At 37.6% G+C, this 16,444-nt stretch overlaps 1 protein-coding gene across 1 annotated transcript; it reads right to left on the minus strand.

Moving 5' to 3' along the window:
• Positions 1–5,380: 5,380 nt before the first annotated feature.
• LOC126585203 (cysteine-rich receptor-like protein kinase 10) lies at positions 5,381–8,850 on the minus strand. Its single transcript, XM_050249624.1, has 7 exons — positions 8,007–8,850; positions 7,403–7,546; positions 7,169–7,290; positions 6,806–7,016; positions 6,479–6,716; positions 6,203–6,353; positions 5,381–6,124 (listed from the first exon to the last, which is right to left on the minus strand). Exons 1-7 carry the CDS (start codon positions 8,827–8,829, stop codon positions 5,795–5,797), a joined length of 2,019 nt encoding a protein of 672 aa, XP_050105581.1. The 5' UTR covers positions 8,830–8,850; the 3' UTR covers positions 5,381–5,794.
• Between the last annotated feature and the right edge of the window lie 7,594 nt (positions 8,851–16,444).

A 16,444-nucleotide genomic window follows, 5' to 3' on the forward strand; every position in this document is an offset into this window, starting at 1 on the left:
GTTGCCATGGAAATTGCACCAAAATCACAATGCACGTCATATAGGTATCACACACACACACACACACACACACACACACACACACACACACACATATATATATATATATATATATATATATATATCACATGAATATCACTTTGATCACAACAATTATGAAATAATGCAACCGCAATGCATATTATAATTCATATAGCACATTATTCACAAAATTATGAAATAATGCATTCACATTGCATATCAGAATTCACATCAATATGAATTGAAGAATATACAAATTTGGAAGTAGGATCATTCACTCTGATACCAATTTGTAACGACCCGAAATTTCTAATTCGGAAGCTAATTACTAAGACAAGCCCAAAATTATTTTCTTAGCCAAATTTCACTAAAAGAAAAAAAAATCTTAGGTATTTTATTATGGCTGCATCTAACCTTCTCATTAGACTACCTACGTACCCCACTGAAGGATCAAGCCATTCGTAGTTCACATTTCACTTCTCGAACAACATACTAAAATTTCATTTCGATCCAACGGTCGGATCTCCGCCAATCACAACATCAAGTAGCGGTCGACGTTTTATTTTACGAACTTACAATTCCAATTTGGGAAGATCTGTATGTCGGATTCCTGATTCGCAAGTTCCTTAGGTCCTCAAATATTATGTATTTCAATGTATCAAAGTTTGGTGACGATCCAACGGTCGGATCATCGTTTCACAAATTGATCAGGAACGATATCGTAGTGAATTTAGGTTCAAATGATCAACCTACGTTATACGAATATCAAAACTAAATTTAGGACATCGAATTAGCCTAAAAATAGCATTGACCGCCCTCTGACCATGCGCCGCCGTGGATGGCAGTCGGCCGCCCCGACTCGCAGGAAAATTCCAACTATTTCTAAAAATTCTCAAAATTTACAAAAATGAAGATCTCGAAGAGTAGAACAAACTTTATACCTGTGATCAAGTCCAATTTGGCCGGAAAAATCTCCAATTTCACTCAAAACCAGTTGGAACCCTAGAAATTTGAGTGGCCTCGATCCTCCACCACCGGTGCTCCGCCGCCCCAACCAAGGCTTGGGAAATATTCCTGGGTTCAAGAGAAGTCGACTCATGGTGGTGGTCGATGGTGGTAGCTTCAGAAAAAGCGAGAACCGCCGTGGGTGCCCTTGGACTCACCAGAGAGGACGGGGTTTTTTCTTCGTGAAATTATGACCCACCGTCTTCAATCTTGGGTGGAAATGGAAGCTGGGATGATGAGGAGTTGTTTGGGGGTGGTGGCGACACCCAGTTCATCGAAAGGACGCCGGAATTGGCGTTGGGATTTTGCTATTCGGGTTGGGTCACGCGAGTTGAGGGAGACCCGGTTTCCCCCTCCTTTTCTTTTCTCCCGTGTCTCCTTTCCATCTTCCTCATTGGGCCAAAATCCCCATCCACCACTCTTTTTTCTTCCTTTCTCTTCTTTTCTTTTAATCTGAGCCGTCCACGTGTCATCATAGATAATGGCTTAAAATCTGGAGCCTTCAAGATGAAGCAAAAATTACAAATATAACCCTCGTTTTAAACGTTAATAACTCTTTTGTTATAATTTCGTTTCACGAACGGTTTTCGCCTACACACTCGTAGGATCGAACTCTATCCAAATATGTCAAGAAACATGACAAAATATATGAGGATAAAATACGTCATCGTAAAATTATGTTTAGCCCCCTAGGGCATTTTCATCATTTTCACCTATCGAAAAAAAAAATTTCCACACAATCACATATTTTAAATTTTCCAGGGTATTACACACCCCGTGAAGTACCAATCAAATCTAAGTGCTCCGTGCCGCTGCTGTTAATCCCATGAATTTCTTCATGGTGGTCTAAACCACCTCATGAAGTTCCAATCAAATCTCAGTGATCCGTGCCACCTGTCGTCGTAGCATTGCTATTAGACGGTTCTCCCACCTGGAGGAAAATGATATGTTTGGCAAGACTTGAACAAGAGGCCAATGTTCTCAAAATCCTATTTCAATTAGGATTAAAATCTTACAAAATCCGAAGGCAACAGCAAGGGAAGAAAATAAAAGCTCCTCCAAAACTTGGAATGCCATTCACGTTGGCATTATGAACTTGGGCCCCATTAATTGATTATGGTGCATGAAACAAGCATGGTAAAATGGCAAGGGTTTCAAGACAAAGGAAAAGAAAGAAGGGGTGCTCATCATGTGCGATTCTAAATCCCATAGAAAGCTCTCCAAGAAACACTCGAGGCTCTTGCCGACTCCCACCTCTGTTGAGGATTGTCTCTATCTCAGACATAAGCAACAAGTAGTTGCAAGATTATGACTTCTATATCAGTCTCACTTGTAGCAGAAAACCAGCAGGCGTTAACCTAATATTCTCGTGGACAAAATTAACATGGGAGCTGCTTTTTATATGAGTTCCATAAAAAGCTTTTTGTGCTAGGAATTTGAAAGAGAAGGAAAAATGAAGATTGTAAAGTCTGCAAAAGAAAGCTGCAACAAGCAATAACAAAATAAAGGAAGTTGTCTTCTAAGTTGCTAGAAGATTTAACGCAACCACAAAGAAAAGATAAGATGGAGACAAAATGATAGAAGCTACAAGTCAAATGCAAATGAAAGAAATAAGTTTTCGTCGAGAAATCTTTGTACAATACTCGAGACGACGATACTGTAGCAGCTTTGATGTTCTAGCTTCGCAGCTTTAATAGTCGTTCTTCCTTCTTATTCCACCGAAAGCCATGCTATTAAGTGTTAAGCTATATCAATTGATCATTCATACAATGTAATCTTGTATATTGAAAGAAGAACAGATGAGGAGTTATAGAGAGAGAGAGAAGAGAATGTTAGAGAGAGGAAGAACAATCTGTATATTTCTTAATCAGTAAGTAATTACATCAGGTTAGTCTTATATAGGTTGTTTATAAGCTACAACTCTAACAACCTAACTAACTGATATGATAGGATTATGACAAGTGTCTCAATCTTAAGAACTATACCCTAACATTAAGAAAAGGTGAGTTGATTCCAAAGTAATGGAGGATTGCAGTAAAAGACAAAAATATGAGCAAGTGTGCTACAGGGAAGTTAAAGCCCCCTGATCCTTTCACATGGTTAATTCAAATGAGCAAACCCTTATGAAAGACTTGAAGTGGATACAGGATAAAAAAAAAAACTAATGAAAATGGCTTGAAAACTTTGAGTTTTAACGATCAGGACAAATTAAAGGGTAAAGTGAATAGTACCAGGATTGATTTTTTAGTGTAAAAATATGGTTTTTCGTTAAAGTGAACAGTACCGTGGGCTTTTCGTTAAAACTCCCTAAAAAAATGATAATATCCTGGGTGGTGATTTCAAATTATGGCAATACCTCAACCTGGTCATACAAATAAAGCCTCTGCACAATGAAGGAAATGAAGCAATCACATGATGGTTCAAAAGATGAAAGACCCAACAATTAAAAAGGTGTCTATCTGTTCAAAAACCCAAAAGACAAAGCTAATTCTACAAAGGCTTATTAGTACTCCCAAATAACAAATACAAGACCACCAAGGAGCTACAAATGAAATTGGTAGAGCACTCTAAACTGATGTTGTTGCGGAATAAAAATCTGAAGCGAAGCTTTCAAATACTAAACAAGTTGAACTCATAAACCGATTAACAATTAATTGGTATAAATTTCCAAGTGAAGTTAATGGACATGATCTCCAAAGTAAATTTGTCCATTGTATCAATTGGCATATAATTGATACAAAATTTCTACAAAGCCAAATCCAAATTAAAATGGCACAAAGCCGCTTCAAGTAGCACAAAGTCTCCAAATGGCACGAAGCCGCTCCAAATACAAATGGCACAAAGCCGAAGAAAAGTCTCAAATGGCATGAAGCCATGGCAAAATTCAAATGGCACAAAGCTGCTTCAAATGGCACAAGGCCACTCCAAATTTCAAATGGCACAAAGCGACGTCAAGTATCAAATGGCACAATGCCGCTTCAAATGGCACGAAGTTGTATCAAATCCAAATTCAAATGGCACGAAGCCTAAGGAAAATCTCAAATGGCATGAAGCCGTATCAAATCTCCAACGGCACAAAGCCGCACTCCAAATTCAAATGGCACAAAGCCGATACAAATAGCACGAAGCTGCAATAAAACTCAAATGGCATGAAGCCATGTATTGCTCCAACGGCTCAAAGTCCTCGACCGCACGATCTAAAACTACACAAGGCATCAACTGCTCCAATGGCTTAAAATCCTTGCCTGCACGAGCTAAAACTGCACATGGCATCAAATGCTCCAATGACTCAAAGTCCTTGCATGCAGGAGCTAAAACTGCACAAGGCATCAAAAGCTCCAATGGCTCAATGTCCTCACCCGCACGAACTAAAACTTCACAAGGCATTAAACCCCAACAAATACATAAAGAACTACGAGTGACTTGATCCCTCAATGAGGGTATGTAGGCAATCTAGGGCTCTACCTATGTGCAGTCACAAAATCAAATAAACACCCAAATCCCCAAGTTACGATTTATTCATATTGGAATCAAATGGTATTCCTTTCCTAAAAGAAGGGTTGTAATTAATAGGTGCGTAGCCTAAAATGGGTCAAACTCAAATTAATAAAATCCCCTTAGAAAAATAAACGAGGGTGAAATTGTGTCGAGTGAATTATTTGTTTACATATTGTGTACAATTTTTGCTCAACAGTACATAAGAATGGTTTAGGTCAGCTAATATACCTGTAACCTGTGTTTGACGGTTTCTTCGTGTTCTTCTTCTTTTGGTTTTTGGAAGTGATCCCGTTCATGAATGAAATGTAGCCAAGAATTGACAGGAGTGTTTGAACCGGCAGACAAGTTTTGTCCCAAGAGTTAAGACGATTGGAAATTTCGGCCAAACTATCCTTCCCTTTTTTTCCTCCTCAAATATTCAACAATTACATCTTTGATTTATTTATTTATTTTTATTTGCTTCTTTCTTATTACAAGGCTACTATTCTTAAACTTGAACTTGGGTATAACAGGGCTGAAAGTGTCTTGACCAACTGACCTAATCAACTTATGCTATTGAACACGTTCAATTAATGCTTTTGAGACTTCTTTAGTCTTCAGAATCTTGGAAAAGGTTCCTCCTTTGTGGGTATGGATTGAATCTCTTCTGATTACATGGTCTGGATTGAATCTTCTTTGATTCTCTACCCCTTTAAGTTTTTGTGTCACATAATAAATTTACAATGTACTAAAATAATTATGGGTTAGCAGAAAAGAGCATAATCTTCTTTTTCTGTTCTATGTACGTCTATACGTTGTAAATAATACATGAAAAAAGTAGTATGTAAAATTTGAGGAAGATGCTTGAAAATGATGGTTACGATAATGAGTGTCAAAATGTTTAATTCGGTTATTACAGATTAAAGGACTTACTAAGCCGTGTCAATCACGTTATGTGGAAAATCAAGACATTGAAGAAATTCAGAATACATATTACATTTGCATCTCTGATGTTTTCAATCCTACCAATGGTCGATCAGTAGGAAATGAAATTCAAGTTTCATGTTTTCTAACAAATAAATATAAACAGATACGTGCAGTCCGAGCACCTGCAAAAGTTTGTGATTTATTATCATATAAACAGAAATTCGGCGTATAAATTCTAAGTGCACAACGTTCATCTTTTTCAGGACGGATGATACCATGTTGGTGCATTTTGTTATTGTCTAGAGAAGGTTGTATATATAAGCAGATAATACAATCCGTAACAGTATTAGCTTATCTGTTCACACTATCTAGGGTATAATTCAGTGATAGATCCTTCATAAACAGACGGAGATGACTTGTTGATAGATTGAGCGGAGTCCAGCGTTGCCTCTGACATGTTTCCCACTGCTCTACTTCGGAGGAAAAATGCCTGTTGTTGAGGTAATGGCAGAGTAACAGAGTAGCTAGTGAGCATGAGAATTACTGATTGAATTGTAGGCCTGTCAGCTGGATTTTCCTGAACACAAAGTAAGCCGATGTGGATGCATCGGATTACTTCAGTCCTCGAATAAGAGTCTCTCAGACATGGATCCAACAATTCCAAAGGTGTCCCGTCTCTCCATAACTTCCAAGCCTGCATAAAATTCAAAAGTTTAACGCATGATGCTACGTCAATGCAGGAGAACAGAATACTAATTCATTTTGAGCTTACATGGATCATGAGGTCCTCGGCTGGATCCGTCTGAAAGAAGTAACTGTTCTTCTTGCCACTGACGATTTCTAGCACTAAAACACCGAAACTATACAGATCGGACTTGACAGAAAAATGTCCGTGCATTGCATACTCGGGAGACATATAACCACTACAAGGAGCATAAAAATCAGTATAGAAATTATAACAAAGATGTAACGAGAAAACATTTCAGATTCAATTCAATAATTGCAAAACAAAAGTGGTTGTGAGAAAAGAATGAAATAGGTAACTTACAATGTTCCGACAATTCTATTTGTGTCTGCTTGAGTTTGATCAACCCCAAAGATCCTGGCCATGCCAAAATCAGATATTTTTGGATGCATCTCCCCATCTAACAATATATTGCTGGTTTTGAGATCACGATGTACAATTCTAAGTCGGGAATCTTCATGCAGGTACATGATTCCTCGAGCAATTCCTGAAATAATCTTGTAACGTCTTGACCAATCCAATTGTCCTTGTTTCTCAGGGTCTGAAAACCATAAAAATCCAGTTATCATCGACACATATAGTACTGCTATTGCAATAGGGAAAGACAATCAGATGTTTGAGTGTACAAACCAAATAGGAAATAATCAAGGCTTTTGTTGGGCACATATTCATAAACAAGAATCTTTTCTTCGCCTTCCAAGCAAAATCCCAAGAGCCTAACCAAATTTCGGTGTTGAAGCTTGGCTACCAATACCATCTCGTTCTTAAACTCTTCTGTGCCTTGGCCAGAGTCCCTTGATAACCTCTTCACAGCTACTTCTTGACCGTTTGAAAGTATACCCTGCGAGAAAACATCAACCAAACAATGGAATGTCCACTCATGGCATTCATGGACAGCTTCTGAGGCTCCAAAATTATTCAGATTTTGCATGCACAAAAGTTTGAACTTTGCAGACCTGAAGGAGCACTCATATCATATACTGATTAACATACCTTGTAAACTTGACCGAAACCACCTTCGCCTAACTTGTGATCATCGGAGAAATTGCTCGTGGCTGCTTGGATGGTAGCAAAATCAAATTGCAAAGACTCGACAGTAGTAATGTCATTCTCACCTGCACAACCGACCAAGCCATAGAAGCACAATGTTTATAGACGAGGAATAAATGAAAGGAGAATCAATGAGAATAAACAAAAGGAGAAGTGGAGAAGGATATATTTTTCTACCGCTTGGTTCGTCTGCTGCTGCTTCATTGTACTTGTATTTTGCTCTCCTTGTTATGCAGCAGTAACCCACAACAAAAAGTAGCACAGATGCAGATATTGGTACAACAATGGCAACAATTGTACTAGTTGGGATTTTACTTTTTCCTGCAAAATAAAAAAAATATTAAAAAATGGGTACAATCAGCAGCCACAGCACAACACCATATTCCCCTGTTCCAAAGTCCACAATAGCTATCAATTACCTAACAAACTAATCTGATAATACAATAATCACTTGATTGGGGCTTCTAAAAAGGTTAGAAACGTTTTGTGACAGTTCGCTTTTCAGACAACATTTGGGAGAAAAACTTAAACTACATAATAGAAGCACTTTTCGAAGAAGTACATGCTTAGAAGCACTTAATAGAGTTTTAATGAAAGCATTTCAAGCAAAAATGCTTAAAAGCAGAAGCGTCAGTCACGGTTATACCCCTTACACTCAAATTTGAACCCCTTTTTTTGTATGATATCGCTCGAATAAAATTTCAACGAATTGACATTTGCTTAAACTTTAAAGTTGTCAACTTTAAAAATTAATTTTGAATTGAAGATTTGGTCACTTTACCTTTAGGAGGAGGGAGAGGAGGAGGAGGCGGCCCTGGTGCAGGCTCAGGTGCTGACGAGGCGTTCTGGGCGTAGAAGGGGTAGACTTCGTACCTAACATTACAACTCGGAAACACGTATCGTCCTCCGAGTCTCCCATAACAGCAACCCGGAAGTAGGGCTATGGCCCTCCGAAGACAGCGGTTGCAATCCATCGCCGACAGGTCCTGCGTGCACTGCCCGAGGCTGTACACCGAAATCAACCCAGTAACATTTGCCTGATTCGTCCCGAACTTGTCGGCGTCTCCGACAGCCTCACTGGCTGCCTGGTTCACACTCGCCTCTATGACCTTGTTGAACTGAAACGTGGGGTCGGTGGCGTTCTGCGTGCTCCGCATGTAAAGTCCGGGCCAATCAGTGACGGTGGAGAAGAATGACTCGTTGGAGTAGCGTAGCATGCACTCGTCGTACCAGATCACTACCCGTTTTTCTACCGGGCAGCGTTGTCGGGCCACGGCGGTTGCGTTGGCTACACAGGTTCCGCAAGCGTCGGTGCCCACGACGTCGCCGCGGCAGAGGAAGAGGCCGTAGACGGCGTTGTTTGTGGTTTGGACGGTGACGTTGTAGAAGCCGTTGGAGGAGCGGTTGGCGTTGGACGAAAGGTTGGAGAGGAGGCGGTTGACGTTGGACTGGAAGGTGGAGTTTGGGGTGAAGGTGGTGGTGTTTGGGCAGTATGTGAAAAGCCATACTACTGCTTCCGTACTGGTGAGAAAGCTGGGCAGAGTAAAAATGGAGAAAATCAAAACAAGGGTATTCATGTTTTTCATATATTGATGACTGATCATAAAATCATAGGTTTTTATATTGAGTATCAACTAAAGCAAGCGCGGGGGGTTTTTATATTGAGTATCAACTAAAGCAAAGCGCGTGCCGCGGCGGCGGCGAAGGGGTGGGGTCCACAGGGTCAGAGGGTCGAAGATAGTTAAAAAACCGTCTCCAACCGAGGGTTAGGTCGTGGAATCTGAGAAGGTCCCACGGAATCTGAGGCCATCTCCAACCGAAGGGTCCAGAGAGCCAGAGGGTGGAAAATAGCCCGAAAATCATTTCCAGTGGGCTCGTGGAATCTGAGAGGGCCCCACGAAATCTGAAAGGGCCAAAGGGCTGCATGCAGCCAGTCAGGGGCTGGCCAGAAAAAACATTAATCTTGTCGGTTATAACCAACAAGAATGCTTAAAAAGAAATTTGAATCCAACGGCTAGCTGGTGCCAGTTACCGTTGGATTCTAATATTATTATTATTTTTATTTTTTTGAATTCTCAAAAATTCTAATTTTTTTTCCTATAAATACCTATAGGAAAAAAAAATTATGACCCGGTGATAGTTGTTTACCTCTGACTATACTCCTATAATGTCGAATGATGAAGATGATGTTGATTATGGATATTAAATTTAAGTTGTTGTAGTTTTTAAATTCAAGTTAATGTAGTTTTTAAATTTAATTCATCGTTTTTAAATTTAAGTTGTAATTTTTAAATATAAATTGTAGTTTTTAAATTTAAGAAGTTGTTGGACTTGAATTTAAGTTATTGTAGTTTTTAAATTTAAATAATAAATTATGTTTGGCCTTTTGGCCCTCGGTTGGAGACGGAGGCAAATATGGTCATGTACTGTTCATTAAAATATTAAAATTTGGAGGGTCAGAGGGCTAAAACGAGCTCTCTAGCCAGCCCTCGGTTGGAGATGGCATGAAAGGGCTCGGGGCTAGCCAGAAAAAACATTAATCTTGTCGGTTATAACAGATAGGAATGCTTAAGCTTAAATTCAAATGCAACAGCTAGCTGACGTCAGCTAGCCGTTGCATTTGTATTTTTTTTTTACAGTTTTATTATTATTATTTATTTACAAATTTTTCCTATAACTTCTATTTTTCATATTTTTTTTAAATTCTATTTTTTTTCCTATAACTTTTATTTTACAAAAACCGTCTCCAACCGAGGGTTAGGTCGTGGAATCTGAGATGGTCCCACGGAATCTGAGGCCATCTCCAACCGAAGGGTCCAAAGAGCCAGAGGGTGGAAAATAGCCCGAAAACCATTTCCAACCGAGGGCTAGGCCAGTGGGCTCGTGGAATCTGAGAGGGTCCCACGGAATCTAAAAAGGCCAAAGGGCTGCATGCAGCCAGTCAAGGGCTGGCCAGAAAAAACATTAATCTTGTCGGTTATAACCGACAGGAATGCTTAAAAAGAAATTTGAATACAACGGCTAGCTGGTGCCAGTTACCGTTGGATTCTAATTTTTTTTTTTTTTTTTTAGGTTTTTTTAGCCTTTTTTTTTTTTTGAATTCTCAAAAATTCTAATTTTTTTCCTATAAATACCTATAGGAAAAAAACAATTATGACCCGGTGATAGTTGTTTACCTCTGACTATACTCCTATAATGTCGAATGATGAAGATAATGTTGATTATGGATATTAAATTTAGGGAAACTTTGGATGGGGTCCCTAACTATGAATATTTTTTGACTAAAACCTTATTGGTTTTCAATTTTTGATTAAAGTCCCTGAAATTAATGTGATAATTTATTTCTATGTACATTACTATATTTTTTAAATTAAAAATTTATATTTATATTTGTTTATATTAATGAGATTTTAAATAAAAAAACCATAATTTGTGGGATTAAAAATATTAAAATATAAATATACTATTGTGTGTGTGTGTGTGTATATAAATATGGGTACATTCATCAAAATTAACCAAAAAATTATTGTATCAAAATATGAGTACATTCTTCAAAATCAAAAAAAAAGAAAGAAAGAGATATTAGGCTTAATAATATTAGTAATTTTTTTCGATTAAACTTAACATGGATACATTCTCAAATCAAAGAAAAAAGAATGTACCCATATATGTTTAAAAATGGATTAGAAAAAAATTGAATAGATTTTAAAGTGGTACATTTTACATATAACAAATTGGTATATTTAAAAATGAGTACATTTTAAGATTAAAAATTTGAAAAAATTACATGAATGGGTACATATAATTAGCATGGGTACATTTAGCAAAAATAAAAATGGGTACAAATAAATAAAAAAATATGGGTACAAATACAAATAAAACTTTAAAAAATATGGGCACAAAAAGAAATTAATATATGGGTACAAATTAAAACTAAAAAGAAAATTGGTACAAATTAAAAATGGGTACAAACTAAAAATAAAAATATATGATAAAAATATACTAATGGTAACATTTTTAACATTAAATGAATATATTTAGAAATAAAAAATATTTTATTATTGAAATAATTAATGATGTTATTAATACCAAGGACCTTGATCAAAAATTGAAAAAGAATAAGGTTTTAATCAATGGAGTAGCAAAAGTAAGGATGAGAACCTAATTTCTCCTTAAATTTAAGTTGTTGTAGTTTTTAAATTCAAGTTAATGTAGTTTTTAAATTTAATTAATCGTTTTTAAATTTAAGTTGTAATTTTTAAATATAAATTGTAGTTTTTAAATTGAAGTTGTTGTTGGATTTGAATTTAAGTTATTGTAGTTTTTAAATTTAAATAATAAATTATGTTTGGCCTTTTGGCCCTCGGTTGGAGACGGAGGCAAATATGGTCATGTACTGTTCATTAAAATATTAATATTTGGAGGGTTAGAGGGCTAATAGAGGGCTAAAACGAGCCCTCTAGCCAGCACTCGGTTGGAGATGGCATGAAAGGGCCCGGGGCTAGCCAGAAAAAACATTAATCTTGTCGGTTATAACCGACAGGAATGCTTAAGCTTAAATTCAAATGCAACGACTAGCTGACGTCAGCTAGCCGTTGCATTTGTATTTTTTTTTATACAGTTTTATTATTATTATTTATTTACAAATTTTTCCTATAACTTCTATTTTTCATATTTTTTTTAAATTCTATTTTTTTCCTATAACTTTTATTTTACAAAATTTATTTCATATTTTTTTTAAATTCCATTTTTTCCTATAACTTCTATTTCACAAAATTTGTTTCATTTTATTTTAAATTCAATTTTTTTCCTCTAACTTCTATTTCACAAAATTTGTTTCATATATTTTTTTTTAAATTATATTTTTTTCCTATAACTTCCTAAGCCATTATACAACATTAAATTAAATTAAGTAACATGAAACAACATTAAATAACATTAACCAACATACAAATTATACAACATAAAAAAAACATTTTACAACATGAAACTTAAACAATATTTTTAAAAACATTTAACAACATAAAACTTAAACGCCTACTCCATGCTTCTTTTGGCCCAAAGATGTGCAACAAGATCCTGTTGTAGGTACTTGTTTGTAGCACGAGAACGTATCATTCTATAGCCTCATGTACTCATTTATAGAGATACTACTAGTTCTTGGTTTGAAAGGCAAATTAGGCCCATCATATATTTTTGCATGAGCCCTTCTTGACCTATTTGGATCTTCTTGGTCGTCATTGGACTCTCTATCAATATACCATCTTGCTCATCCTCCACTATCATATTGTGTAATATGATGCAAGATATCATGATGGAGTCCAAATTTTCTCGACTCCACCCTCTTGCCGGTTCGCTGATGATCTTCCACCGTGCTTGTAGAATACCGAAAGCTCTCTCAACATCTTTCCGGTATGCCTTTTGGTGTAAAGTAAACAACTTTTCTGCGTCATTCCTAGGGTTTGGAATTGCTTGGACAAGTGTCGCCCACTTTGGGTAGATGCCATCTACCAAATAATACCCCATATTGTATTAACGGATGTTGATGTAATAGTCAAGTCTAGGTGCTTTACCTTCCGTCAAGTTATTGAAAAGGAGTGAACGCCTAAGAATTGTAATGTCATTTTGGGATCCAGGGACTCCAAAGAAAGCATGCTAGATCCATGTGTCATATGAGGCAACCGCCTCTAACATAACAGTTAGCTTTCTCAACCTTCCGATAAAGCCTATTTGCCATCTAGTGGGACAGTTCTTCCAATCCCAATGCATGCAGTCTAATGACCCTATCATGCCCGGAATGTGAAATCTCGTTCCTGGATTTCATTATTATAATCTACGTATTGGTATTATAGAGATTTTATATTATTTTTTCAGGAAATTAATTATTTAAAATCCGTAGACCATTCGAGGTCACAATTTATATTGTTGAATAGATATCGAGATCACGAACGCATAGGCGAAAGCCGTTTGCGAGTCCGGATTATAATAGTATAGTTACGGACGTTTGAAGTTGTTGTAAAAAAGAAAGATAAAAAAGAAAAAAAGAAAAGAAAAGAAAAGAGAAGAAAAAGCCACGGGAGTGTCTGAAAGAAAGGAAGAGGAAAAGAAAGCCACGAGAGTGGCAGAAAAGAAAAAAAGGGTTATCTCTTTCCAACCCGTGCACACACCACCAACCCGGTTTCAACCCGACTTGATTCCGGCTTCCTCCTGCCATTTTTTCTGTTGAAACGCCACATCCACCACCTGCAACCTCTTCCACAATCTCCCATCTATCATCTCCACCCAAGATTGTGGGTTTTTAGGTCCAAATTCGTGAGGACCATCACCGAAGTTCAAGGGATGGTTTGATGGCGATCCGCTGTAATCCTGTCGATCTCCACCACCATTAGACTCCCCTTGAGCCCTGGAACAAAGCCCAATCAGTTTTAGGGGCGACAGAACACCAGAGTGGACGAATCGAAGCTCACCCATTCTAAGGTTTCCAACGGGTGCGAGCTAATTTGGGGCATTTCCCAGCAAAATTGGACTTGGCCACAGGTATAAAACTTACTCTACTCATTGAGATCTTCATTTTTATAATTTTTGGTAATTTTTAAAAATAGTTGAATTTTTCCGGAAATCGGGGCGGCGGCCTGGCTAGTGGGCCGACGATGTCCTTTTAAGTTCAAATAGATACCTTGATTTTATAATTGATATCCGTATGACGTAATTTGATTGTGTGGACTTAGTTTCATTACGATACCTTACTTGGTCAAATTGTGAATCAACGATTCGACCGTTGGATTGTCACCAAACCTTAATGCGTGATAGAACATAATATTTTTGGATCATAGAAACTTACGGATCACGAATCCGACATATGTATCTTCCCTAATTGGATTTCTAAGTTTGTAAAATATATTGTTGACCGCCACTTAATTCTAGTAATTGGCAGAGATCCGACCGTCGGATTGTGTTGAGATTTTAGTATGTTGTTTTTTGAGCATAATGTGGACCTTAGGAAGTTGCGGATCTAGAATCCGATGTGTAGATCTACTGGATCAAATGATGTAGCGTTGTGGATCCTACTGTTGATCGAGAATTGACTTTTGGTCAACATGTCTCGAAACGTTCTAAATAATAAAATTAGTACTATGAAAGGCTAAGTAAAATCTAGTGGGACCACATTGGTTTGAGAGTGACTTGAATATATGTGATATAGCTATTACCTTGATTTCTCATATTAATATCATCTGTGAATATGATATGGGTTATAAATGAAATTCTATTGAAATGTAAATTTTATATATATACATACCATAGACCTATGTTTATTGAATGTGAATTCTATTGAAGTGTTATTTTTATTTCTGGCCATCGATCTATTTTCATTAAGTATGATTTGACTTGTGCTTTGGAAATATGGTTTCTATTGTATGATTGGATTGATGTGATGAAATGTGAGGGCTAGTAGTGGACCGTTAACCTATTGTCATGGGGTTTGTTACTTAGACACTTGTTTCACATCTTGTTTCCTTATTTCACTTTTTGTGTCATTTAGCCCTTCTAAATTAAGTACTTGGTTCTTGTATTGTTTCTTTAAGCCGTTGTTGTATCCCTTGGTCTTCCACTCGATTCCGTTAAGTGATGGTCTGGAATCGTATCCTGGTTCGGATTCCGTTGAGTGATGGTCCGGAATCGTATCCTGGTTCGGATTCCGTTGAGTGATAGTCCGAAATCGTACCCTGGCTCGGTTTCCGTTGAGTGATGGTTCGGAATCCCTTTTATTCTGCGATTTCGTTGAATGATGGTCTGGAATCGTATCTAGCTTGTATTCCATTGGGTGGTTCTATATGCATGGTACTCCCCGATTCCGTTGAGTGATGGTCCGGAATCGTATCCTGAGTTGATTCCGTTGAGTGGTCCGGAATCCCTTTGGTGACTTGGTTCCTTGTATTTGATTTCAACTTCAAAGATGTAGTCTTCGGCCGAACTGTGTCGCTCTAGCCCTACATGTCGGTGTGTTGTATGGGTTATTATTTGGTGTGATTATTGGATGTTGTTGGATGTAATTGTTATGATTATGATATACCATTGACCAATATGGCTATAGATTATTATTGCGCCTCGTCGATTGTTCCTTGAGATGTTGCACGCTCTGAATTGTGCATTATGTTGAAATATGGCAGTTTATGTGATGAATATTTGAGTGTAGAGAAAAGTTGAACTATGAATGGCTTGATCCCTATTGAGGGTACGTAGGCAGTCTAACGAAGAGGTTATATGCAGCCATAAACTATACGCAAAATTATTATGCATTTGGATCTTGAATTATATTTTGTGCATATTCAAAAGGAGGGGTATGTTGAGTTACGAGCATTTAGGGACGTCATGTGTCGATCTTGGACGTATGTCGGGATTGGGGCGTGACACGGAAACCCACAGTCTTCAGCTTTGCGAATGAGCAAATTCAAATCTTATTGATTTGGCTCGCGGAGGTACTCATCTTTGTAAACCTGAACAATTGTGTCACAAAATTGTTCAAGAGTATCAAGGCATGTAAACTCAGACATACCATGGATTTCATCCATCGAATCAGGTAGGGAGCCATAGGCCATTATTCGGAGTGCAACAGTAACCTTCTGAAGAGGTGAGAACCAAGGCAGCTTGCTCTGTCCCACTTCTGTCGAAAGTATGGATTGACGTGCTAGACATCAGGAAGTAAACGCTCGAAGACATGACGCCTCATCCGGAAGCGACGTCTGAAATCCTCTCATGTGTACACTGAGTTGGGGTTGAAGTAGTTGTTCAACAAATTGGCATGCACCATCGCTTTGTTTCGTGGTTTGTAAGAGCGACCAGTAACAAAGCCAACCCATTGAGGTTGTTCCTCAGTTGGCTGACACACCATGGCCCCAGCCATGGCTACTGCTTTGTTTTGTTTGTTACGCCTTACTTAAACTTCTTCATTAGACTCCTCATCTTCTCGTCTCAATTACGCCCATTTTGCTTCCAATTTGGAATTGGATGAGGACCCCCAATTGGAATCCGAAGAGGATCCAAAGTTGGAATTCATTGCAAACTTGAATTGAAATAGATTGAATTCAAAGTTGTGTGAATTATAGCCCAATATCCACCCTATTTATAGAAAAAAAAATATTCAAATCCAACGGCTAGCTGACGTCACTTAGTCGTTGGATTTTAATTTAAGTTGTAGTTTTTAAATAATAAATTATGTTT

Source organism: Malus sylvestris, chromosome 10 (assembly GCF_916048215.2).
Source record: "Malus sylvestris chromosome 10, drMalSylv7.2, whole genome shotgun sequence".
NCBI classification, from domain to species: domain Eukaryota; kingdom Viridiplantae; phylum Streptophyta; class Magnoliopsida; order Rosales; family Rosaceae; genus Malus; species Malus sylvestris.